Source organism: Canis lupus, chromosome 38 (genome assembly GCF_048164855.1).
Source record: "Canis lupus baileyi chromosome 38, mCanLup2.hap1, whole genome shotgun sequence".
Taxonomy (NCBI): Eukaryota; Metazoa; Chordata; class Mammalia; order Carnivora; family Canidae; genus Canis; species Canis lupus.
The window spans coordinates 21,724,580-21,751,067 of record NC_132875.1 but is presented as its reverse complement, the minus strand read 5'-3'; the positions used below and the strand labels follow the sequence as shown (position 1 = coordinate 21,751,067).

The following is a 26,488-nucleotide window of genomic DNA, read 5'->3' as shown; positions in this document are numbered from 1 at the left end:
GTGTCTCAGAGGACTCTGACTGCCATCATTGACTGATACAGGAAGGAGATAACCCAGATACTAAGCAGAGCAAGACATATGGAATGTAGAAGCATGGGTGGGCACACGATGCATTGTTCTGTCCTCCATAGCACGGGAGTTAGCACGGAGAAGGATCAGTGGCTGCGCTCCCAGCTTGGGAGGGGTTCCCCCAAGAGTACCGCAGGCACTGGGGACATTCCTCCACCCAAGCCTTCTTGAACCTAGACAGAAGGACATCTCTGACTTTAGCTTGGCAATCAAGAGATCTTAGTAAATATTTCATATTTGACAGGTCATTTATTCTTTTTAAAAAAGATTTTATTTGTTTATTTATTTGTTTGTTTGTTTGTTTATTTATTTATTTATTTATTTATTTATTTATTTATTTGAAAGAGCGAGTGAGCAATGAGGGGGGAGCAACAGAGGGAGCCAGGAGCTGGATGCAGGGCTGGATCCCAGGACTCCAGGATCATGACCTGAACCAAAGACAGACGCTTAACTGACTGAGCCACCTGGGTACCCCATGTCATTCATTCCCTTGAAGGTTTAGTTTCTCTTTCACAGATTTCTTTCTTCTTTCTTTCTTTCTTTTTTCTTTCTTTCTTTCTTTCTTCTCCCTTCCTTCCTTCCTTCCTTCCTTCCTTCCTTCCTTCCTTCCTTCCTTCCTTCCTTCCTTCCTTCCTTCCTCTCTCTCTCTCTTTCTTTCTTTCTTTCTTTCTTTCTTTCTTTCTCTTTCTCTTTCTTTCATTTTATAATGTTTTTAAGATTTAAATTTGAGATAACATATAGTGTAGCATTGGTTTCAGTAGAATTTAGTGATTCATCACTTACATGCAGTACCTCGTGCTCATCCCAACAAGTGCCCTCCTTAATGCCCATCACCCATTTAGCCAATTTCTACCCGCTCACCTCCCCAACAGCCACCCTCAGTTTGTTCTCTATCGTTAAAAGTCTCTTACGGTTTGCCTCCCTCTCTGTTTCTTTTTTTTTTTTTTTAAGATTTTATTTATTTATTCATGAGAGTCAGAGAGAGAGAGAGAGAGAGAGAGGCAGAGACAGGCAGAGGGAGAAGCAGGCTCCATGCAGGGAGCCTAATGTGCGACTTGATCCTGGGACTCCGGGATCCTGCCCTGGGCCGAAGGCAGGCACTAAACCGCTGAGCCACCCAGGCATCCCTCCCTCTCTGTTTTTATCTTATTTTATTTTTCCTTCCCTTCCCCTAAGTTTCTCTGTTTTGTTTCTTAAATTCCACATATAAGTGAAATCATGTGATACTTGTCTTTCTCTGACGGACTTATTTTGCTTCTTTCCAGATTTCTAACTCCTAAAAACCAAACACTTCACTTCTGAATAATTTTTGAGATAGTCAACAACTTAGGTAACGTACTTGAAACTCACACATGTGACAGTCCATGGCAGAGTCAAGGACAGAAAAACATGTGGTTGTTCCAGGCTGACCACAGTCTGGAGCTCCCTTAAAGCCATGTTCTCTATCTACTTGTTCAACATTCCTTTGATAGGGGCTAAGAGAAAATCATTTCTATAATATTCAAAATATGAAATTTTTGCCATGCACCAAATATGACATAACATTTAAACTTATTTGGAATTATTTTAACTTTAAAAACAATCACCAATAGCCAGGCAGCATTAGTCACCCACACTTAACTAAACATGAATATTGCCATAAAGTCTTTTAAACTATGTTTAAAAAGTCTTTTCTGGCTGGCCAAACTGTTCTCACTTTTCTGCAATTTCTGTTTTCTTTCAATTTGTATGTTCATTTTTAATTTCCTGAGGTATTCATTTTCTCAGGAGCCACATTAAAAGATTCTGTAGCTAGATAATGTAATAAAATACAGTATAGTGCAGTAAACAGCAGTATACTGTCCATTATTCAGTTTCTGGATTTTAGCTGAAGGAGAGCTGATTTCAAGAGACTGTCTGCTGGTGCTGCCAGATCTCAGGGTTGGTGATGTTGCCTGTAATTATGTTGCAAAGATACCATCAGGGCTAGACTGGCGCCTGGGAGGCATGTTTTTAAATGTCCACTGGAAGATATTATCTATTTCAGTAGACAATTAACATTGTACAGTAATGTAAAGTGTCTCATGGGCAAAATTGAGATAACGGGCACCATATTTCTGATCATTTCAGCAATGCTTTTGTGTTCTCTATATAGGGCACCTTGGCCAGATGTTTCACCTGGCTCCAGGCCTAGAGGAAAGGCACTGGGCTGAGAGAAACCTGGGTGTGAATATGTGACCTTGGGCCAGACACCTAACTCCTCTGAGACTCAGTTTCTCTCTTGTAAAATGGTGATAACATCGATTTTGCAGAGTTATTAGAAATGATATTTAAGTTACAAATGAGGCCATTATTTAAAAGTGTACTGTATAGTATAAGATACTGTGCATTAAAACATTATACAAATAATAATTAACAAGTGATTATCCTCTTTCTGTTAATCCTTAATAACCTTATTAACATATTGGTCTTTGAAGAGTTAGTCTGAGAGCCCAGGCCTGTTATAAAACACTGATTTTGTAAATGTTCTTTCAAAAAAAAAAAGGGGTAAATATGTGAAGTGATAGATATGCTCATGGGGGGATCCTTTCACAACATATACATACATCAAATCATCATGTTCTATTTTAAATATTTTACAAGTTTGTCAATTATACCTCCATAAACCTGAGGAAAAAAAAGCAACTGAGATGACTAATGCTCAGCACTTAGTATATGCTCTATAAGGCCATCATGCATCCTGTGGGGAAAAGGGACCCCGGGTGGGTAGGGGTTCCCAGCAGAGGCTTTGGAGTCAGACATGAGGGCTCTGCTCTCCCCTATCTGCCACCTCAGAAACACTGCTTTGTCATGAACGTGTGTCTGTGTGTGTCTCAGAAGGCCACGTTAGCACCCTCTGCCTTCCAGACTCCAGCCACTTGGAACTATCTGTGGTTCTCCTAAGCTCCAGGCTCGCTTCCCTGCCTTAGCATATTGTTCCTTCTGCAGGATGGCTCTTTCTCTTCCCACTTTCTGCTAAATCCTATTCCCTTTGGCTTCCTCCCAGACTTCCTGACTGTCGAGACTGGGTTAGGTATCTTTTCCACCTGCCAGCTCCCATAGCTACCCTCCATGTACCCTTAGGGTCACCATATTGATATTCCCTGGTCATTGACCGATCCCCCACCCTTTAAATATTGACTGGTGTTTGGTGGTTTAGTGGGTGCTAGGCACATTGCGCGGTGCTTTATGTGCATTATGTCACTGAAGTCTCCTAGCAATCGTAGGGAAGAGGTATCGGTACAGATAAGGGAAGAGGCTCAGAGAGGGTACCGGATTCCCTCACATCACACAAGGGGCAAACGGAAGTCCTGGGATCTGGACCCAGGCTGGTCTGACTCCAAACCTTTTGTAGTCTATTATGAATTTCTAAGGGCTTACAGGGTTGAGCACAGTGGAGGCGTGTGGTAAGTACCTGACAAATCAGAGCGGTTATAATTTTCACCCAACCAGATTGTCAGCCTCTGCAGGGAACCACAGATGCTTGTGCCCCTTAGCACGGTACCCTGAGGCCGGCTCTGTGTGGAAGGACACCGCAGTGGCTTCTGAAATGTGTCCCAGAGCACCACTCACTGTTTCTTGATAAATGACTGATGCGTGTGCGTGTGTGTGTGGTGTATGGTGTTTAATCACACATCTCTGTATCTAAGAGCTGTTTCATTTCTGGTCATGCTCTGGCCCCTTTGCACATCTGAGTAAGGAGGGGAAACAGAACCACCAAACTGCTTTCTTTCGGGTGAGACACACAGGAACTAGCAACCACCTAAATAAACGTCCTCTTTATTTTACCAAATATAATTTATCAGTTACGTTGACATTTGTCAATTCAGTTATAGTAACTATAAATAATTCTCTTAAGACACAGTTCTGTAACTTTTTAAGGATACAAGAGTAAACCAATGTTGCTCCTTGCAGCCAGGCCAAAAGTACATGCAGTTTGTGCAATCAGGGGAAAAGAAATGAATCTTCCACGAAAGTCCACTTCATTTTCTTTTCCTCTCCACCCCGTGGTCCTCCCTCTGCTCACATACTCAGGGCTTGGGGCACGCCCACCTTTTCCTGCTTTTTCAGCAAAGGAGGCTCCAGAGTCTCCAGGGTGGCCTGGCTGAACTCCAGGGGTGAGGAAGAGGTGACTGGGGCAGGGGCAACAGAACACAGGGGCACAGCCTCCAGGGCAGAGGCCTTGGTTTTGGTGCCTGTACAAGAAGAATGTGTGTGCAAATGTGTCTGGAGGTGGCAGGCAAGCTGAAAGAGGGCCCAAGGGAAGAGCAGAAACAAGCCGGGGCTGGTGTTAACGAGCTCTGCCAGACGCAGCCCAACCAGATAACCTCTACGATTCCTTCCAATTTGAAGATTCCAGAAGGTGGTGTGGGTGGAAATGGAGGGAAAGCAAAGATAGCCTCTGGAGCTACATACAGGCCAAGTTCTTGGGATGAGGCATGGTTTCAGGTCACTGCCTAGCCTGCGGCTACAAAGAGGAGGGTTTACGGGGAGACTGTGGCTGGAGAGGCTGGAAAAAACCCGCATCCAAATGCTCAGATTTGCACACATGCAAGTGTGGACAGACTTCTGATCTGGTCAGAGCAGTGGGTGGGGCAGATGCAGAGGCTCCAGTGTTCCCTGAATCTTGTACTAGGCAGAGACGAGTAGCAGCAGCTGGTGCTGTCCAGCCTGCTGGGTCTGAATCCTCTCTCGAGTGTCTGGGGAGGAGAGGTGGAGGGAAGAAAAGGTGAGGATGGGTAGTTCCAGGAAATGAGCTGCTGGTTGAGCGATGGGGCTGGGGGCTCTTGCTGGGATCGGCACTGCACAGAGGGGAGACTGAGAGGCAGAGCCTGGCTTGAGGACACGGATGCAAACACTTCTAGCAAGGAAACCTTCTCTGTCAGATTGGAAGGGGCACAAGGCCTTTGTATGTGGGGAATGAGGTGAGCTTAAAGCTGCTTCCCCGACCACTGGCTTTGTACCTAACACACGGTAGGCACCCAATCACTACTGCTCAGTGAATGCTTCAGACCATGCCTGCACAAGAGCTCCTCTTGGGGAGGCTGTGTATTTGCTGAATGGGTGAACAAGTCAATGATGGATGAGGGCAGAAGCCAAGAGAGAGGAAAACTGACCTCCACAGCATGACAGCAGGAGTGATTTCAGGAAGTGCCAGAGTCTAAAGTGACCACATGAAAGGTCCTCGTTAGCAATGAAACACACCTGATTGCCCTCCACCTCCCAACGATCCTCCAAGTGCTCACTCTCTGTCCCTAACCTCAGAACCCAACCTGGCAAGCTCTGGGAAAGACAGTATTGAGAGACAATTAGACATGAAGACTAAACAGAGATAAACAGTTTGTCCTCTGGTCCCAAAGAGGATATAGATCTTGGTAAATCTATTGGTGGACATGGGTCAACAGAGAGACCAGGCTACTGCTCATTTCTTCTCAGATGTGACAATCAATTAGAAAAAGATCAAAGGGAGGGGTTGGTGGTGTTTATCAGGCAGCTGGGTAAGGAGTGTGTATACAATTTGAACAATTAGTCCACCTCACTCTTTTTGGGATGGAGGGCTGAGGATAGGGCTAGGATTACATGGGGCCAGGAGCAGCTATCTCCTTACCAGTGCTTTGAAGTTGGTCCATTTCTAGAAAAATGTGTATTTTGCGGGGTGGGGGGGGGAAAAATGATATTTATCTCTCTGTTCAATCAAAAAGAAAAGAAAAAGAGAAGAAATAAAAACAAACCCCAAACACCAGAGCCCATTCACAAAAAGTTTCTCATTAGGGCCATGACCGAGTTTGCTAAAGCTAAACCAAACGTCCCCAGATCCCAGATGGAAACCCCTGCCCCCATCCACCTCACCTGGAGGCACCCACCATGAAATTGCACTTGGTGATTGTCTCAAAAATCTACTTGCACGGCTTATCTCAGTCCATCTGTCCTGTCTGAATTTTTGCTGTACAAACTTGGCTCAATGTATAAAAAAATTCCCATTGAAAATAATGAGAATTCGGTATCAAAGTGAAGTCCTAGAAAGAGGTGGGGGTGTGGAGTGGGGTGGGGGAAGGGGAACAAAAGAAACAATTCAAACAGAAAGTGCAGGGGGCGGGGCGGGGGGGTGGGAAAGGTTGAGTGACCAGGCTAGTCCCCAACATCCGTGTCTCGGTCCCCAATGAGCCAGAGGACGTGGAAGCTGAGTGCTAGGAGCCCAGTGCCAAGCAGGTCCCCCAGAGCTGTCAAGTACGGGATGGAGAAGTTGTCCGGGTCCAGGCCCCGGCCCCACATCCAGTGCACCATCCAGTCTGCGATGTACAGGAGAATTAGCACCTGGGGAAGACACAAGGGCCCGGCCTGTAACCATCCCCTCTCCAGGGGGAGCCAGAGGCCACACGATAGAAGACATTCATTGCATCACGTGGCTCAGCTAGCCACAGTCCATACGCTGGGACAGTTCATCTTCCCACCCCAGCATCCCCTTTATGCTCCTCTGCTGCGCAATCACATGCCTGGAGCAGACGATCTGCATCACTCCCCAGGACCTCCGCCATCAACATTACATTCTGCTCCCAAATTGACCAAAGAGGGACTTCCTAATCTAAATCCTACTTATTGCAGAAACTCAGCCCTCTTGCCTCTGATTCTGGGTCATCCTATTCTTGGGTCACCCTAGCACCTGCTATGTGGGCCTCCCCAGGAGCCTGGCAGGGGGCTGGGGACTGGAGCTTGCTTTTCACATAGGGATTTCTCCTCGGAGCAGAGCGGAACAAGGACAGAGTGTGAGGCTGCTGTCCCCACAGCTGTCCAAGTAACAGTCGATTATCCCAAGCTAGCTTCCTCCTGACCCTTTCTATTCTCCTGTTGTGGGCTCAAACAATGCAAGTCTAGTTTAACAGCTCTAGCCAGATAGAACTACGGGTAAGCCAGCTAAATATAAAGCAGAGAGTGCATCTCAATTCAAAAGACATTTTGGATTTATCTGCTGCTTTGATTTATCTGTGCCCTTGCTTCCCTTCTATTTCTACAGATGGAGAATGATCTCGATTAGACCTTTGCTAGTGGGCCCAGGACCAGTAGTATATCAACAGCAGCTGGAAGCCGGTTAGAAATGCAGGATCTCGGGTCTGGCTCTTGATCTCAAACAGAATCTGCATTTTCACAAGATTCACATACACTTTGAAGTTGGCAAAGCACCTGATCTGGAATACCAGGGGAGAGTGGGGTAGGCAGGCTTGCATCTTCTCTACCCTCAGCACCATTCCTGACATCTGGGCTCCCTAAATGACTGTATCTGCACGAGAATGAAACCCTTTCTACCGGTAAATCTCCAACACAGTCATTTGGGAGGGAGGTTTTACTCTTAACTGTACTTTGCAAAAACTGTGGTATGTAAATTCCGCTCTGAGGGGCTCAGATGCAGGAAAAGCACACGCATGGGGGATCCTGAAGCCAGAACTGAGACCTAATTTTAAGCGAACTTGTTTATTCTCCTGTCTTCAAGGCAGCCAGAGGTTATGGTTCTAGCATCCTTCATGCTGCCCCTGCTTTGCACACAGCTGTCTCATGCTCCCGTGGCCTGCCCCTGGCCCTGGGTGAGGGCCAGCCCCCATAACGCTGCGCCCTTCCCAGCAGCTGCAGAAGAGTCCTGAATAAAGAGCGTGGCCAGCAGGATTTCAGGACATGCTTCAGGAAGGGCCTGACAGCAGCTGTGCCCTCATTCCAGCCTCATTCCAGGGACACATGGCTGAGAGGAGGGGGCAAAGGGATGAGGAAGGATCTACCCAGGGGACCAAGTGCCCTGCTCTGGCCCTCCCCAGGCCTAGAGAAGACTGCAGAGGCAAGAGTACATCCAGCGTGTCTGTAATGGGTAGTGAAGCCAAAGTTTCTCCTCCTCAGCAGAGGGCAAGGGCTATGCCCCAGCCACAGACCCTTGGCATCCCCGCCCTGCTTTCCCACCAAGTGCACTTCACTCCAACTTGAAAGGGGAGTGTGGCTGCAGGGCAAAGAGCATATGGCTGGCTGATTCTTAGTCTGGCCTTGGCTAAGATGTCCCAACACACAACCTTTAAGGTTTGGGGGGAGGGGCTTGGGGGACAAGTGGTTACCAGTAGGGGACTGGTTAAATGAAATTATATATATCTACAGGATAGAAGAATGCAGCCATAAGAAAATCAGGGTGCTCTTCTCTTTATGTATTGATGTGGAGTGATCTCTAAGATAAACTCTTAGGTGAAAAAACAGGGTGTGGACAGTGTGTAGAGTACACTTCATGCGTGTAAGAAAAAAGAGGGACGCCTGGGTGGCTCAGTGGTTGAGCCTCTGCATTTAGCTCAGTGTGATCCAGGGTCCTGGGCTCGAGTCCTGCATCGGGCTCCCTGTGGGGAGCCTGCTTCTCCCTCTGCCTGTGTCTCTGCCTTTCTCTCTGTGTCTCATGAATAAATAAAATCTTTAAAAAAAAAAAAAGGGAGGAAAGTAAGAAAAATTATATGTTTCCTTGTATAAATATAGAATAAGCTTGAAGGATATACAAGAAGCGGACCACATGGATGGCCAAGAGGAGGCGGCTGGGTGGCAGAAAGAAGGCAGGAAAGAGGAGCTTTCACTTTGTCAACCTTTAAAAAGTTTTGAGCTATGGGACTGTTCTTACCACTCAAAAGTCAAGTCTAGAGAAATTGAAAATGTATCATAGGGTAAGTGTGGCTCCAAGGGGAGAGCATAAGTGGGGGTTTTCATGATGGTAGAACAGTTCCATATCTTGACTGTGGTGGTGGACAGACGGATCTACACATGTGACAACTGCAGAGAACGAAACATACATGCAAACACACGGGTGTGTGTGCAATCAGGGCAAGCCCTGTGGATTGTTCTAATGGTGATTTCCTGGTTTTGTTACCGTACTGACTTATGTGAGATGTTACCACTGGGAGAAACTGGGTGAAGAGTACATGGCATCTCTTTGTATATATTTTTTGCAACTTCTTGTGAATATATCATTATTTCAAAATAAGAAGTGGGAAAAAATGGGATAATGGTACAAGGGAGAGAGTGTATCATATTACAGAATGGCAAGGCTGGACAGGATCCTACAGATTATCTAGTGGGGTGGTTTTGACACTTTTTCAAGCTGTGAAACCCTTCATTTAAAAGACATTTTCTAGGGGAGGGGTGAAAAAAAAATAAAAATAAAAGACATCTTCTAAGGAAGCCCAGCATGCAAAACAGCCAAGTGGAGTTCTGTGGCAAGGCCAGTGGGGGTGGCACCCCAGGCCCACCTGCTCAGCACCCTACACCTCCTGCCTAAAAACCAACAACTTGGGTCCTTTCCTCTCAATTTGTAAATGTGTCACTGAGGCTCAGCGAAATAGAGCAACTGGGGCAAAGTCACACGGCGTGTCAGTGACTTTGCTGAACTACGGCCTGTGTTCTCCTGAGCCCCTGTCCGGTGTTTACTGGCCACCTACTCAACAGAGGAAGCGGTGGTGGAGTGGGTGGCAGGCCCTCCCCACACTCCTGCCACTCTGTACCTGGAGCAGTGCGGCTGTCATGTAGAAGATGATGAAGATGAGCGTGAGAGTGGTGTGCCCGCCCTGCATACAGCTGATGGTGTAGAGGAACACCAGGTGTCCTGGAACCACAAGAAGGAAGAGGACTCGGGCCGAGCGAGAATTCACATCTGGTACCAGGAGAGAGAGGGGATGAGGAGTGAGGAGGAGGAGCCCTGGCCCCAGAAGGCCTTTCGGGCAGGAGGTGCCACCCTGCACTTCAGAACAGCAGGCAGCGGACAGTCTGTACCTCGGCACCCCAAGATCCCCAGCTCCCATGGCGTCCCCAGGAAGGATAGTCTTCCTGCCTGGGATCTGCTCTCCAGACTGCTGGTACCCAGCAGAGAGGGCGATGCTGCCTATCTGGGTCCCAGCTGTTTTTTAAGGGAAGTTCACTAATGGTCGGCCCCCTCCCTCCAGGCCTGGAATGGACTAGGAGGCTGGGACTCTGCCATTACCGGGACTGAAGAAGGTAGTACAAGGACTGGGGCAGCGGCGAGGGACTTGCTCAGAGTTCTCGCCTGGCATCCCATTCATGTGCAGGAAGGTGGAGATGCGGCTGGCCTGCACTGCCACCAGATTGCCCCCAACACCTGTAGAGAGACATAAGCATTCAGACGTGAAGGGAGTGAGGAGTGGGGAGGGCATGACACGTTTGCCAGTCCCCAAGAGAAGAGCGAGACTCTAAGAAGGAACACAAACACCCCCCCACTTCCAGAGTCTTCCAGGTTGCTTCCATCCTCCCCTGTACTGAGACGTGGCAGTCCCACGTGCCCCTAGGGTGCTGAGGATGCAGGAAGCAGCACCGACTCAGGCCACCTGCCATCCCACACAGCCGAGGCAACAAGACCTGGCCTTGCCCAGCCCCTCTCCGCAGCTCTGAGCAGACCTGGGCACCCCCTGCTCCTGTGCTGGTTCCAGGAAGCAAGTTCAAGTATCAGGTTGGGCTCTGGACTCTGGTACTTCTAGGAACCGTGCTTGTAGTTGTTTGCCCTCTCCGCACTCCCTCCCTGACCTATTCCCTGCTCTTCTCAGCCTTTCTTTGAGCTCAGAGAGGCTGACTTACAGACTGCATCACCCAGGCTCCCTTGCTGGCTGCTTTTAATCGGGTTTGTTCATCAGGAGGTGCTAGTACACAGTCAGAGAGGGTGGAAGGAGAGGGCGCTCAGGTATTTTTTATCTTACCCCTGTTGGGGGCAGAGGAGTGTTCTCTCTAGGCTCCTATAACGTTACTTTCTCGCCCCCTGACCTTTGAGGACAGTGGCTTCCGGTTGTTGCTAATTTCTGGATCCTTCCTCTATTGCCCGCTCCGTGAGCAGCCCCCTGGGTAAAGTCTTGAACTACCTGAGCTGGATACTCTTGCTGCCGGAATCCTGACTGATACAAAGGCCCCTATAACCTCTTCTCCTGTCCTCTTCCCCTTCCCCGGCAGCTGATGCCAAGACCTCACCATTAATCACAGGTGTGAAGACAGCCATCCCTGCAAAGTTGGGGTCTGAGACCGTCTTGTCCAGGATGAGGCCTCCCACACTACACAGACAAAAACAAAGTGACACAAAGATCAATAAAGGGTTGTGACTCGGTTCCAGGGATGACGGGCCCATCTGGCCGTGGGGAAGAAGGGAAGCAAAGTGTTCCTAGGGTGGGGAGGGGAGGGCCCCTTGACTCCTTGTCCTGGCCTCCTATTCCAGACCAGCTGTTGCTTATAACATTCAGACTTGGCACGGTGTCCCCAGAGCAAGATGCTGGCACAGAGTCAGGCCCCTGCCTCCTGTACCTGCCCCTGCAGGCTGGTATGAGGAGCACAGGGTGAGCACCCCATGAGGACTGAATTGACTTCCCCTTGTGGTAACGGCACCGGCTCCTCCTCAGGAACTGCCTATCTCAAATTCAGTCACTATGGTTCGGACGACAATGCCCCGGTGATGGCTAGGCCTCAGCCCCATCCAATCACAGCATTGCCTCCCCGAGGCCGCAGTGATGCAGGCACAGCCTTGTGACTGGCTAAGAGCCAGTGAAACTCTGGAGTGGGACTTTGTGGAATTGCGGAGAGACTTCTTCTCACCACAGTCAGTAAGAGTAAGGGAAATAAGTATGCACCCGGAGCCGCGGGCCATCATGGGGAAAAGCAGAGCCGAGACATACAGAATGCCAGAGCCCTGATGGGATGGATCATCTGTGTCCCTGAATCCAGCTTTGCCTTTTTAACTATCTAAGCCAGCACATTCTGCTTTTCAAGGAGACCCATTTCGGATGGCTTCTGTCACATGTAACAGAAGGACATGGAGCCAACACTCTTGAAGGCATTTCTAGGGTCTGTACCACATTTCCTCTCCCTGGGGCTCCACGGGGAGTCTGTGGCAGGGAGGGGCGTGAGGGAGGGTGTGTAGCAAGGACCCGAGCCTACCTGCTGATGGCCATGGCAATGATGACAGGCTCCCAGCCCGAGTACAACACCTCCCTTGTGGCTGGGCTCCGTCGGGCCAGCACCACCCAGACAGGCAGCAGGGCCACGAAGAAGGCACACACCAGGGGATAGATGTATTGCCAGTCATCTGAGAGAGGCAGAGATCAGAGGGAGGTAAGCACTGCGGCTCCCTGCTCAGGCCTCCCCCGGCTCGGCCCGCCAACATGCCGGCAGATCCACAGGAACGCCACACTAGGTGCCTGTAAATACATAACCTCATTGATCCTCCCGTAAGCCCGGGAGAGAGGTGGGGCCAGCCTTGTCCATTGTGTAGATGAGGAAACCCACCTGCGAGCTCCCCAGGCACCGGGCTTAGTAGGGGCAGAGGCCAGCCTCCACGTTCCTTGCTCTGATCCCCAGAAATCACTTTCTCCCCCCCCCTCCTTCTCCCTGTTGCGAGCAGATTCCAGGCTTCAGCTCCTCTCTGTCACCCTTTCACCTTGACTCCTCTAAGGCAAGTGGGAGTTGCAGGACCAGGCAGGAATGTATTTCTCAGATACTTTCCCCGGTGCCCCCGCGGCCTGCCCCTCAGCCTCATGTCTTGAAGCTCGGGGTAGGGGTGGGGGTGGGGGTGGGGAGGGGGTGGAGGGGGGGGTGTTAGAACCAAACTGCTCCAACCAGATAGTTGAGAACATCGAGGAAATCCTTACACATTTGCAAACTCACTGCCATCTTTCCTAATCCCACCCAGGAGTCCACCCTGGTCACACCCTCGGTGGCCTCAGTCTCACCCCGCTCCAGGTAGAGTCCCCAGCTGATGCCTGAGAGCAGTGCCAAGGTGATGAGGTCACCCAGGCTGGCAGCAATGGGCGTGGCTACATTGTCCGGGTTGATTCCAATCTTTCTCGAGCCAATGATGACTCCAATCATGATCATACCTGGGGAGGAAGGGGAGGGGCCGGGCAGGGCGAGAAGAGATAAAGGGGTATCAACAAACAAAAGGAGAGACTGAAGGTGCCAGGCACAGCTGACACCCCTAGGGTGGCCCTCCCTACTCCGTTGCCCCTCCCTTCCTTCTTTACCCAGGACCAGGGAGGCAATGAAGGCCGTGGCCACGCTGCTGGCACAGAGCAGGAAGGCGTGCGGGATACTGAAGTGGCCGTCAGGGATCCAGCCGAAGACGACGGCTGCGATGGATGCCAGGAAGCCCACGACCGTGGCTTGCACCTGCAGTGGGAGTGGTAACTCAGAGAGCCTCGGCGGCAGAGGGTTCCCTAGTGCAGGCTGCCGAGTACTCGGCCAGCTCTCTTCCTGGCTCTTAGCAGTCCCAGGAGGCAGGCTGGGCTGAACTGTGTGGTCTTTCAGGAATGATGTCTTTATTTAGTTTCACACCAGACACTAGTACTGGGCAGCGCACCCCGCGGGAGCCCAGGACGTGGTACTGGCTGAACGAGCGTTCCTCTGGGGATTGGGGTGAAAATCAGCAGAGCCCGAGCCTTCAGTCAGGAGACAAGGCCTGGGCCTCAAGGGGGAAGACTCCCAGTCTGGAACCTGCGGAACCTCACACGGAGATGGAACAACAGCGGACAAGGACACTCCAGCACTCCTGAGTCTGAATTGTGGGAACTCGAGCCCAGTGGACCCCTGCGAGCCGAGAGCTGACATGGGGCCTTCTGGGGCCCTCCCCTTCTTGGCTGCTTTCCTGGGAAACTTGGTTACCTCCTAGAGCTGCTGCGGGAGAAGCCAGCTCGGCAGGACGCTGGCGCCTCGCTTGCAAGGCAAGCCGGCTGGGGCTGTACTCAGTCTTTAAGGTTCCTGACGAAGAGGGAAGCTTAGCCCACCCTCTCGGGTCTCCGCTTTCTTACCTGGATGAGGGCCATGTTCCCGGTGATCATCCGCCAGAGCTCCTTGGGCGTGTCCATGTGCCCAATGTTGGCCTGAGAGAGGGAGAGCAAGGGCCTGAAGCTCCGGGCTGGAGAAGGCTGTTAGGACCCTGCCTGGATCAGGAGGTCTGGACCGGGACATAACCACCAGGGAAAGTCAAGTGGCATCGGGGAGGCCAGGAGAAGGAAGGAGCTAAGGAGCCCGAGCTCCTCCAGCTGGTGGGCGCGGAGAGGGCTCCCAGGGCAGGCCCCTCTCTCCTCCTCCTCCTCTCAGGACAGCTGCGAGCAGAGGCAGATTCCACCCTGGGCACTGCTCATCTGGGAAGCCCGTTCCCGCACGGGTCAGAATGACCTGGTCCCTGACCGGGAAGCCAGCTTGCCATTCTAGGTCAGGGAAGGTCAGCTGCTGGTGCGGGACCGGGCCTGCAAGATGGTGTGGGGAGAAGCGAGGTGGTGCGAGGGCAAGCTGGGGTGGGCTGGACAGGCTGCCACTCTCTCTGTTGCCTTCTCTAGACTTGCAGCCACGTGGGACATCCCTGCCACCCGGCTCCCCTGGCCTCCCAAGTTTTATTGCTTCCCACTTCCCACCCCAGGCCCCTGTATCTGATTCAGTCTCTCGACCATCGTGGCTGTGGGAAGGGGGAGTGATAAGCAGCCCTCTCTCTGTCTATTCCCTTAATGAAGAGCAAGCTGCCATGAGGGAATGGGATGGATGGGGGGCTGGGAAGGCCTGGCTCTGCTCCTGCCCAGCTGCAGAGTAGGGCTGGAGATCAGAGGAGGCCCCCATCTGTGCAGGTGGAGGGACCAGCGTGATGCTCGCCTGTCAAAGCTGCACAAACAGTCACGAGGCGGGTTGCAGAGCAGGGGGTGAGGCAAGAGTCCAGGAACGGCCGGGACATCCAGAAACCGAGCCTGGGAACCACTCTAGGCAGGGAGCCCCTGCCCAGGAGCAGGACACCCAGCCTGGGATCTCCCTCCACCTTCCCACCCCAGCCCCACACTCCAGGCCTGGGCGCTTGGGAAAGGCCCAGAATGATCTCCCAGTCTGGTTCTGTGCTGCCCCGAGGCTTCTGTGTGCCCCGTGCTTCCCTGCCAGGACACTCACTGCAGTGGACAGCCTCGATGCCAGGGTCATTTCCAGGTTCCCCTTAAGCCCCAGCAGTGCAGGCACCAGGATGAAGACCTCTGTCACCTTCTGGAAGACTTCCCAGTGCTACAAGGTGAAAACAGAACCCAGGAATTTCAGTGCCCCAAACGGCTGGCATCACATTGAACAGATAGTCTGGGATCAGGGGCTTGAGGAGGAAATGGAATCAGCAGGGCATGAGCACACAAGCCGCCTTTTCTCCAAGAACCCTGGACCCAAACCAAGACCATGGTGCTCCAATAGCAAAGCTCCCCCTTTCCGCCACCCAGAAATGGGGAGATGTGGAGGGAGCCCCCTGCCTGGCCCCACTCCCTCTGCCTGCTTTCTGCAGCCAGGGGACAGGAGGTGAGGGCCCACACAGCCGCCACCCGGGGCTGGCTTACACCCCAGAACTCCTTTGTGATCCCCCCTCAAATAGCAATCTCCAACCTCTTTGCCTTCAGCCCAGTTTCTCTGTGGCCTCAACCTTGGGTGGTGTTGTCTCAGCTGTTGAGAGCTGGGCTCCATGGGGCTGGGGCTGGGGCTGAGGAGATTAGAGTTTGTTTGGTTTCTGTGTCCAAGGGCTTTGGGCCTCAGCCACAGCAACTCTCCTCCTCAATAGGCTCTGAATTAACACCAGGCCCCCCAAACCTCTGCGTGCTGGCCTGTAAGAGGCTTTCTAGGCCTCCTCTGCCATCTCTCACCCCACATTTCTCCCCCAAGCTCTCGGTTAGGAGAGGTGAGTGTCCTGCAGGATGAGCACTGGATTAGGAGTCAGGTGACATGAGTTCTAGTCCTGGGACATCAGGCCTGGCTCTCCCACCAGCTCCTTCAGGTAAGAGCTAGTAAGTGCCAACCATGTGCTAGGTTAAGTGCTCTACACATAGTTTCTCATTTTGTCCAACAATCCACTCAGATGGGGGATATTTTTTTCCCCATTCTGTGAATGAGGAAAAGGAGTGTCAGAGGGCACCATGCTAGTGAGTGCTGAGGGACAAATCCAAAGGAGCCAGGGTTGGCTATTTGAAAGCTACTTTAGTTGCAAGTGAAACTGAAGACTCGCAAAGAAGCTTGGGATTGCATCTCCCTCTCTGGTGCTGACTGCCACATGGACTTCTTTCTTTGTTCTTCATTTGTTTTAGGAATAGAGGGAGGAGGGGGCAGACGGCCGGGCGGGTGTGTGTAGGGTGACGAGGGTGTCGTGGTCAGGAGGCAGAGTGCTGCAGGTGTGAGGACACTGGCCTGGGAGCCTCAGGTCTGTACAGGGAGACCACAGGGATGGGCCTCATGCTACCTCCCCAATGTTCCTCCACCTGGACCAGCGTGGGGACCTCAGACACACTATGAGGGCATCAAGCTCCTGACTGTAAAATGGACGATTCAGAAGCCAAGTCGGATGGTCTCTGAAGGCCGTTCCAGCATTGACACTCCACAGTCAAAGGAGGATAGCACCCACAGCTGCAAATCAAACCCACAATGAGACAGATCACCTTATACCCATCGGGATGGCGACTATGAGAAAACCCCAGAAAATAACAAGTGTCAACAAGGGTGTGGAGAAACGGAAATCCTTGGGCACCGTTGGTGAGGATGGAGAATGCTGCAACATCTATGGACAACAGTACAGAGGGGCCCCCTGAAATTAAAATAGAACTGCCATATGATCCAGCAATCTCACTGCTAGGTAGAGATCCCAAAGAAGTGAAAGCAGAGTCTTGAAGAGATATTTGCTCACCCATGTTCATAGCAGCATGATCCACAATGGCCAAGAGGTATAGGCAACCGAGTGTCCACTGATAGATGAATGGACACGTACAAGTGGTATAAACGTACCATGGAATACTACTTATCCTTCGAAAGGAAGGACATTCCGACCTGTGCTACCACATACATAAGCCTGAAGGACATTACACTAAAGTGAAACAAGCCAGCCACAGGAAGACAAATGCTGTAGGATTCCACTTATATAAGGTATCCAAAGTAGTGAAACTCATAGAAATAAAAAGTAGAGGGATCCCTGGGTGGTGCAGCGGTTTAGCGCCGGCCTTTGGCCCAGGGCGCGATCCTGGAGACCGGAGATCGAATCCCATGTCGGGCTCCCGGTGCATGGAGCCTGCTTCTCCCTCTGCCTGTGTCTCTGCCTCTCTCTCTCTCTCACTGTGTGCCTATCATAAATAAAATAAAATTAAAAAAAAAAAAAAAAAAAGTAGAATGGTCAGTTGCCAGGAGCTGGAAGGGAATTTAGTGTTTCATGGTTATAGGGTTTCAGTTTTGCAAGATGAAAAGTTCTGGAGATCTGCGTCACAACAGTGTGAATATACTTAACAACTACTGAACTGCACGTTTAAAAATGGTTAAGCTGATACACTTTGTTATGTGTGTGTTTTTTTTAATCACAATAAAAAAAAATAATAAAGATGAGCAAGAAGTATCAGAGAGGGCTGGGGCTAGGGCCAGAGACCCGGGGAGACTGGACACCAGGAAGGCCTATAAGATAAGGATTTTTCTTTTTTCTTTTCTTTCTAAAAAATTGTATTTATTTCAGAGAGACAGAGATAGCAACTGAGATAGCACAAGTGGGAGAAGATGGAGAAGCAAGCTCCCCACTCAGCAGGGAGCCCAACAGGGGGCCTCATCCCAGGACCCCAGGATCATGAGCTGAGCCACCGAGGTGCCCCTGGATTTCTCTTTTCTTGTCAGAGTGCTCTTTGTGGGGGGGGGTGTGCATGTGTGGTGTGGAGAAGTCAGTGCCAGGATCTCAGGGGAGGGCATATCTCTCCAGGCCTAGAGCACATCGTGACCTTAGCTCCTGGTCTGGCCCCAGACAGGGGGAGGGCCTAGGACTCTCTTTAGGGGAGCCCCTCTCTAAGACTAAGGATGGGAAAGAACCCTGTCTCCCTGCTCCTTCTCCCCCAGCAACAGTTGCCGAGCTCTGAGGTACCCAAAGGAAGAGCCAGCCCCTTGCAGATGCCGGAGGGATGCCTGAGTCCCTTCTCACTCGCGGGGTCCCCAGAGAGAAGGCAGCCCCAGTGAGCCCCAGCCACCCTGGAGGAACTCAAACTCAGGCACTGCTACTCTTGGACATGGCTGCTACTACCCCTGGGGTTCCAGATCCCCGGGGGCCAGCCACGCTCGGTTCTGCCTCTCCTTTCTCACCTAACCTGGACAAACATCTCCGGAGAGGGGAAGAAGGCCCCTCTGCTCCCCTCCCCTCATGAGGTGGCTGACTGGGGGGCTCTCGGAGCTTCTCTGGGAGCCCAGCCTCATATCCCCTCCTCCCCCCAAACCACCCGCCCCTCCCAGCATCCAAGCTGCCAGTTCTCTGCGGAGCTTGGCTCTCCTGCCCGGCGTACGTGACGTGTATGTGCTGGCGGTAAGGAAGGCGGGCAAGAAATACTTCAAGTGTATGCGTGGAATACAGTCTAAATTGTTTGTAAGGGATATTGTTTGTCTTTGTGATTATTCGAGAAACAAATGTAGGAAGCTCAGCTAAACCCCTCTGGCTGCCCCTATTGGCACTCCAAAGCACTCCGCCTTCCAGTACACACGTTAGAAGGACCTAGAAGGTACGGGGTTTCAGTTGTGATGAGCTGAGAGACAGACAGGCAAGGGAACCGAGCAGCCACGGTAACAGCCCCTCTGCAGAAGTCTTCCCAGCCCACACAGAATCCAGCCTGGGATCTCACACCCCCTGACCACCAGCCTAGCAAAGCCCTGAGCTGGCACTTGGGTCAGAGTAGCCAATTCCTACACACATACTTTCTTCACCCACAGAACCTTCTCAAAGAGGCAGCTCAGGCAGGGGCAGGGGTGGGGGGTGGCCTCACAGCTGTGGAACCACCTTGGGGGGCCGGGCAGCCCCTGAACGGGTAGAGTGTGGCAGGGGCAGGCAGTGAGTGTCTCTTTTTCTTCCTCTGGCCTAGTTCAGGCCCATCCTGTTCATCCTGGCTGGGAGTGCCTGCCCCTGAAGTCAAACCTGTCAGCCAAGCCTTCACCCACGCCTTCCTGCTCTGCTGGGGACAGAAAAGGCCATGTTCCAGGAAGCGCTGCCCCACTTGGCAGGGGGAGGGCATCTACAGACAGCATTGCTTTTCAGACATGCAGTGCCTCTTCCCTATCTTTCTCTGTCCCTCCCAGGGAGTGGGGCTGCTCATTGGTCCCTGCTCTCTGGGGGTTAGAAGTGAGACTGCTCCCTCCACACTCCAAAATAATCCTGATTCAGAGTGATCACCCGAAATCTTGTACCTCAGTGGCTCAACCATTACCTCTTCCTTATCTTTCCATCCTGCCTTTTCTGTCCCTTACCTTCTCCAGCCTCATATACTCACTCTTTCCTGCTTCTGAGTGTTCTGCTCTGAGCTCTCCTCCCTTCCAGGGGGTAGAAGCAGGGAGGAGAGGCACAGCCAGGAAGAGCTGGAGTCAAGACATTAAGAAGACAAAAAACCCCTGAGCACCAGGATGTGGGAAGACCTTGGAAGCTGGGCTGGAGTTGATCTTTCAGGGTGAGGACTGAGTCAGATCACCTGTCTGAGGCTTTCCCCCTCTGCAGGTGTCCCAGGTGTCCAAGGACAAGGGCCTCAGGGCAGTACCTGGGTATCCAGGGCTGCACAAAGTGTGAGAAAGGAGGTGGTCAAGGAAGATGGGATCTGAGCATCCTGCCCAGGAGTGCCAGCGGCCCTGGGAGCAGGCCAGCCAGGAGGAATGCTTCTTTGCCCTCCACTCCACTTTCATTGTGGTGGACTCTTCCATATACACAGCAGAGCTGAGAGCAGGAGGAGGAGGTATTTGGGGGAAGGGGTCTCCTTTCCTCGAGATCCTCAGCAAGTAGTAGTGAGTTAAAATAAGGACCTATGGGTCCTGCTTATCTTAACACAGCTGGGAATTCCAGGGAAGATTGCTCCACCACCTCTTGCCAACCCTACCCCTCAAAAAGTTGACAGCAGGGGTGCCTGAGTGGCTCCGTGGTTGAGTATCTGCCTTCGGTTCAGGGCGTGATCCCAGGGTCCTGGGATCGAGTCTTGCATCGGGCTCCTCACAGGGAGCCTGCTTCTCCCTCTGCCTATGTCTCTGCCTCTTTCTCTGTGTCTCTCATGAATAAATAAATACAATTTTAAAAACTTAAAAAAAAAAAAAAGGCTGACGGCAAAGAGGAGTGAGATGCCCTGCAATGGCCTAGGACCAGACTTGGACACCACTGATGCAGGGCACAGAGCACCTGTGGCAAATCCATACCCAACCACAGTCAACCCCTTCCAGTCCCAATGTGGGGCCCAATCCTGCTTTCCTTCCTAGAAGTCATAGGAACGTTGACATGGTGGGACATTGGAGCTGATGGTAGTCCATGTATCCTTTTTCTAATTTTGGTCAGTACACCAGGCCCTTATCTCACTGCAGAGGCTGGCTGTGCACGTTGACTGGGGTGGAGCAGGGAGGGAGAGCAGATAAGAGGCAACAAAAATGACCTTCCAGAAAGAGACTGAGTCTTCTGCAGTAGTAGGGAAAGATGGGGAGCCCTGGACCAAAGAGACATTGGCACCAACTCGGACTTCTGCTCATTTGCTCTGAGATGCTAGGGACACTCTACAGCCATCTGCTCCAGATGGCCCTAGTCTTAGGCCACTCCGGCTCTGTCCCATGGAAGGCCATTGCACCTTATGAAGGGGGATGAAAGTGTGAATCCCTAGAAATCATCCTGTTCTTCCTGAATCTGAGATTGTCAGCCACCCCCACCCAACAACCTTTGCCTTCCCTGGCTGTGGAATCAGACTCTCCCTGTGGTCCTATGTCCTGGTCTTTCTGCATCCTCCTCCTGCCCTGATATCACTGTAGCCATCTGCAAGGCCTGCTTCAACCCAGCTGTGGCAGGAAGGCTGGGGGAGGGGGACCAGGACAAACAAACCATTGTCATTCACATCAAATGGACCCTAGCTCTGGGGTGAGCCTAAGTGCCACACCGAGGGCAACTGCTGGCCCTCTGTGGGCATGCTGGGCAGGCTCCAAGTGTACCTACCGATGTCTCAGGCTCATGGGTGTGCGATGAGGGTGGGGCAAGACTCAGAAGCCTTTTCCAGCTCTGGAATTCTCTGAGTATATGGGAATGGGGTGGGGGTTGGGGCCTGCTAAGAATCTTTGTTCTTGTTCACTTTAGAATATAACGCCAATTGTTCCAGATTCTGATCCACCCTTTTCTTTGAGGGAAGATGGAGAGCAGACTCCTCCCTGAGTCTTTAACCAACTGGCGACCACGGGCATGGTATAGGCCAAGAGGTTAAGGCTCTGAGTCCAGATGACCATGGACAATTTACCTAATCCGTCTAAGCTGTAGGTTTCCTATCTACAAAATGGAGAAGATTATGGTTCTTACCTCATGGGTCTACAGAAGACCCATGCTTCAACAAATGCTCCCCAACCCCATTATTATTATCCAGAAAACAGAACAACTGGAACCTGGTTCTACACCCCTTTGTAAGTACCAAACCAGAACTTAAACACTCCTAAGAATGAGAACCAAAGCCACAGTAAAGGGATGGAAGAGGTGGAGAAACTGCTACTTCAGTCTCATTTCTCTTCCGGCCACTACCGCCACTCACTGCCCTAGAAAGTGAAACAGCCACTGGGGAGGAATTCAAAGTCTGCCTTCCCAGCTGCAGATTGGCTTCCCAACTACCATGAAGAACAACCCTGAAGACAGTAGGCCGGGGGAAGGGAATGCAGTATGAGGCACTTTGGCAGGACGTAAACACCATCCTCATTATCAACAGGCTTCTAAGGGCTCAAATCAAAGTGGTCCAGGTGGACACCGTTGACAGAACCAGCTACAAGCAACACACTCAGTTCCCCGGACACCGGCATGGAGACATCCATCCACCAACAGGACTCTGCATCACCACATGCATCATTTGTAGGGTTGGCTTGGCATGATCCTGAGTTCCATGTCCTTCTGGGAGATATCATGGTTAGAGACCAACTGGGAGGTCCCAAGGGCCAAGGCCCAATCTCTTCCCATCTTTGTATTTCCCCCAAGTACCTAGGACAGAGCTCAGCACTCAGTAGGAATTTGATACCTGCTAATGATGAACTTTGATAAACCCAGTGCCTGCGGGTAAAACACTCAGCGTGCCTTACTGCACTTCAAAACCTTTTACCTGGAAACAAGACTTGAATGATCTCTTGGACCTGAAGGTTCTGAGTCCAAACCTACAGTATGCTTGCGACATAGCACGCCCCAGACTCTCAGCTTCCGGATCCTGCCAATTCCCATCCTTAACTCTACCCAATTTTAGTATATGTGCTGCCGAAGTGAGCACATCCTTAACTCTACTCAAGAGCCTCACAAAGAGCCCTCTTTGCCCCGGGCAGGTTCATGAAAGACAGGTAAGAAGCAGAGAGGAGAGAGAGTTCTGCCCAGGCCTGGTTGCCTTTTGTCCCCATTTACTCCACACAATTAGCACTTCTGGGTCTTACCAGGTTGCCCACCCCGTGCCACTTCCTGCCCAAATCATGCATCAGATAGCATGTGCCCACCCCCAGGCCCCAAGGAGACTGTGCCAAGGTTACAGGCAGATAAGCAACACAAAACGCCTTTAAGAACCTTCCCACTTAATTTGAGACCCTCTTGGCAGCCAAACAAATTCCTGCCCAGCAGGGGGATGCAGGGGAGGCTTGAAACTGAGCTTTTTACTGTGGGCATCCTTGAAACCCCAAGTGAAGGGAAAAGAAAGCATAAAGAGGAGTCCCATCTAAGCGTCCCTCCTACTGACACGGGCTCAGGAGGAGTGCCCCGGGAGGGATGGCAGGCAACAACCTTGTTCCAGCTCTCCCCTTCCAAGCCTCAGCTCTGGAATTCTGCTTCTGTTCAGCAGTGCTGCCCTGACCGCCTCCTCAGGGCTACTGGGGTTCCTCGAGGCTTCTGTAGAAAGTAACTAGACCAAGCAGAATTTGAGGACGTGATCCAAAGGGAAATGGTTCTAGGAAGCGGCAGCTGCTTCTCACAGGGAGGTGGAGAGAACGCTCCCAGAGTCGGTTGCCCAGGAGGAAAAGGTAGCCCCGGGCTCAAGGTCAAGAGCCGCCCTACCCAGGTCCTACCTGCACGATGTCCAGCACCATGCCAGCAGCCACAGTCCCAAAGCCTGCCAGGAGGAAGGGGAACAGCACTTGCAGCCCGATGGAAAAGGAGGTCTCCTTGAGTGGAGAGGGCGGCGCAGGGCCATGGTCGGTGCTGACGTCATCACTCTCATTGCTCTGGCTCCCGTTCTCCAGCAGGGCGTCCTCCTCCCGGACCCCCTTGGCGTTGGCCCGGGACTCGATCACCACCACCTCCACGCCGGCCCCGTCAGGCCCCAGGAACTCTGAGGTCCCGGCCAAGGGCTCTCGCCCGGGGCCATCTGAAGAGCAGGGCGAGGGAGCAGGGCCAGTCCCGTTGAGCTGGTGGGCGTCCTTCGGCTCTGGCTTAGAGGACATGACGGGAAGGGAGGAGGGGAAGGGGGAGCTTTCCTTTCTCTCTCTCTTTTTTTGTTTCTTTTTGCTTTCTCTCTCCCTCTCTAAGTCGGGAAAAGAATTTAGTCTTGGGGTGAGCCCAGGCTTGGGCGCCGCGGGACCTCTTCCCACGGCTCTCTGCTCCTACCAGGTGCTGCAAAAACTGGTCCACCGACAGGCAGCCCCATCAAGCACTGAAGCTACGAGCCGGAGGGAAGCAAGAAACTCCCCACCAGACTCCGCAGCCAGCCACCGGGGGTCCAGATGCCTGACTCTGGCCGGCCAACACTGTGCTGGGGGAAGAAGCTTATTTGGCCTCTTCTCTTCTTTGGTTCTGAGTGAGCAGCAGGCTCCTCAGAGCAGGGGGCATCCAGAGTAGAAGAGCCCAGCCAAGTCTGGGGTGCCCTCTGAGGTGGCCCTTCTTTCATGAAAAGTAGCTTGAGTTCAAATCCTTTGGAAGGTAAGCCCCGGCCTAGGGCTGCGGCTCCTTTGGCCTCCCACAGCTCCTCGGGCTCTGCTGGTCCCAGGGCAGTGTCTGCTGTCCTTCCACTTTCCTCCAGAGATTTCCTTCCTTCCTGGGAAGACCTTGTCCTGTCCTAAATCCCTGGTCCTTCAAGTTACGAGAATCTGTGTGGAACACCTGATGTGGGAAGGAAGGAGACAAGAAAGAATGCTATGACATGGCAAAGGACAGCTCATACCAAGACAACTTTCCCACAAGACAGGCATAAGGAGTTTGTTTTTCTCTTGCTCCTTTTCACTAAAACTACCCATGCCTGCATTGTGACATCTGGAGGCCCAGTAGGCACTAGCCCTGTGGTCCTCCCAACTGGCAGCCCACTGCCTGGCAGGGATCACCGCTGTTGTCAACAGCAGCGAGACAGGGCCAGCCTGGGAGACCTTGACATTGTCTTCTTGGTGACCAGGTGTGGACAGGGATGTCCTGGGGAGACCCCTTCTTGAATGATCATTAAAAACCCAGGATGATTTCAGTGTGGTCTCCCAGTGGGGTCAGTTACGAATTCAGTCACAAGCTCCCTGCCACACAGCAAAGATACTCCACTGTGGATAGTGATTGTTTACAGTCACAAGACAGCTGTGCGAGGCAAATAAACAGGGAGAATCTGATCATTAAGTGAACGACTCCAGACCCCCAAATGCCCTAGCCCATGGGGGAGGGGGAAATACAACAAAACTAGGAGGACTCCCTGGGCAATGGGGCAGGGCTGCCAGACCAAGGCCAAGAGCCAGAGGCCTACCCACTCCTGCCCTTGAGAGTCAGCAGTGTTACAAAAAGCTCAGGCGCTGACTGGGATCCAGGCTTCTGTCTCTACTTCTCTCCCCCTGCTCTTGGCCCTGTGGATTTGTCAGATAGGACAGGGGAGTTATCTCAGTTTGAAAGGGAAGAGGGTAGAACTTTTGGTTATTATGCACACATTTCAGTTTCCTAGGTTCGCCCCGTTCCCCAGGGTTACTGAGAGTTGGATATGGTGGAATTCTAAAAAACAAAAACAAAAAACAAAAGCAGCAACTAAAAAAAAAAAAAAAAAAAAGTAAAACCAAAACAAAGCAGCATAAGCCAAAACACACTTGCTCCCAAATGCAAGCGTCTAGCTGCAAAGGCCCCACTTCTCTTGTTTAAGGAATCCCCAGGCCCCGATCCCACTCTATCCCATTTCACCAAAACAGTTCTTACAAGGAAAAGAAAAAAAAATAATACGTTTTCTTAAAAAGAGAATTTCCTTAGGTAGGATGAACAAGTACTTAGGTATTCCAAACACAATTAGTCAACTGCAGTTTGGGAAAGGGTGATTCAAACTCCAGTAACTGACCCATGGGAACTGTTTTCTCTTTCTATAGGCTCAGGTCATACATCCAGATTTTCCCTTTTGCAGTCTCCTTAAACACAGTCCTGCGGTTCTCTCAAAGACCCTCCCTCGAGATCCAGAACGAGATGGGGGGGTGGGGCAGGAGAGAGTGCACGGCCCCTATGCCAGCAGCGTCTGCTAGAATTTGACGCTCCCTCCCTCCTCCTGTCTTCCTGGCAGGCCACCTCACCCGAAAGGGAGGCCGGTCAGTCCCTCACCCCACTCCTTCCAGCAAAGAGACTTCGGACGGGCCTAAGGCCCTGGGATGAAAGAAGCAAAAGTGAACCAGGATGCCCTGAGGAGGGAACAAAACAGACCCGTTTCAGTATCTGCAGACCCGGTGGGGGGGGAGCAGCTGGGGGGGGAGTAGCTGGGTGGCCTCCCCCCGCCTCTCCCGCATTCGGACTCAGCAAATGCGCTGCGCGCCAGGGCTCCCGCCCTCCGCCTCCCACCGCCCCAGCCCCAGCAGGACTGACCTGCCTCTCGCTCGGGAGGAAAGGGGGCGCCTGGCGAGTGGCAGCAGGGACCCGTGGTCTCGGGGGGTGCAGGGCTCCCCCTCTTCTCATCACTCCTCCTCCGCAATCCTCCTCGGCCCCGGCGCGCCCCCCGCACCCCCGGCCAAGGCGAGCGTCCAGCCGCGGCGCCCCGCTCGCTACATCTCGCCCCTGCGGTACAGCGAGGCCGCCGCTCCGCCCGCGAGGGTAGGTGGCCGCGGAGGCAGGATATACGGCCTCGGCCGGGCGGGGGGACCCGGGCGGGGGCCGCGGGGCCGCCCTCGCTCGCCCCAATCGCTTCTTGCCCGCGGACTCGGGCCCGGCTGGTTGGCTGCTGGTGGCAAACGTGATCTGGGGCAGGCTGGGTGGCAGCCCCCCCGCATCCAAAATAGGTCCGGGACGGGCAGGCGCAGCAGCCAATCCGCGGCCGGGGAGGGGGCGGGCTCAGCCTCGGCCCCGCCTCTTTCCCTCGCTCGGGGCCGGGGGGCGGGGCGCGGGGGCCGCGGCGAGCGCGGGGCGACGGGAGCTGCGGGCGGGGGCGGGGACGGGGGCTCGCGGGGCCCTCCCGGGCGGCCGCCGCCCCGGGTTCCCGCCGCCGGGCGCTCGCGGGGGGCCGCCTGC

The 26,488-nt window shown here is 52.5% G+C and overlaps 1 protein-coding gene across 5 annotated transcripts; it reads right to left on the bottom strand.

Moving 5' to 3' along the window:
- Positions 1–298: 298 nt before the first annotated feature.
- SLC41A1 (solute carrier family 41 member 1) lies at positions 299–26,214 on the bottom strand. 5 transcript variants are annotated; one of them, XR_012025814.1, is made up of 13 exons: positions 25,850–26,214; positions 23,116–24,145; positions 15,010–15,117; positions 13,887–13,958; positions 13,104–13,248; positions 12,813–12,959; positions 12,022–12,169; positions 11,065–11,144; positions 10,073–10,207; positions 9,597–9,745; positions 5,952–6,402; positions 5,205–5,248; positions 3,852–4,787 (listed from the first exon to the last, which is right to left on the bottom strand). XR_012025814.1 is itself a non-coding variant. In XM_072814540.1 (11 exons), the coding sequence occupies exons 2-11, from the start codon at positions 23,488–23,490 to the stop codon at positions 396–398; spliced, it is 1,461 nt and encodes a 486-aa protein (XP_072670641.1). In that variant the 5' UTR covers positions 23,491–24,145; positions 25,850–26,214; the 3' UTR covers positions 299–395. The 5 variants fall into 5 exon arrangements, 3 of the variants coding, with proteins under 3 accessions (XP_072670641.1, XP_072670639.1, XP_072670640.1); XR_012025813.1 differs by having other exon boundaries at positions 5,205–6,402; XM_072814540.1 differs by lacking the exons at positions 3,852–4,787; positions 5,205–5,248; positions 5,952–6,402 and adding an exon at positions 299–497.
- Between the last annotated feature and the right edge of the window lie 274 nt (positions 26,215–26,488).

Excerpts from the sequence above, each read along its gene's own strand:
- SLC41A1 (XM_072814538.1), bottom strand. The coding sequence starts at position 23,490 with ATGTCCTCTAAGCCAGAGCCGAAGGACGCCCACCAGCTCAACGGGACT. Across the intron at positions 11,145-12,021 it reads ATTGCCATGGCCATCAGCAG|TGTGGGAGGCCTCATCCTGG; the intron begins GTAGGCTCGGGT and ends TTGTCTGTGTAG. Across the intron at positions 10,208-11,064 it reads CTTCACACCTGTGATTAATG|GTGTTGGGGGCAATCTGGTG; the intron begins GTGAGGTCTTGG and ends GTCTCTCTACAG.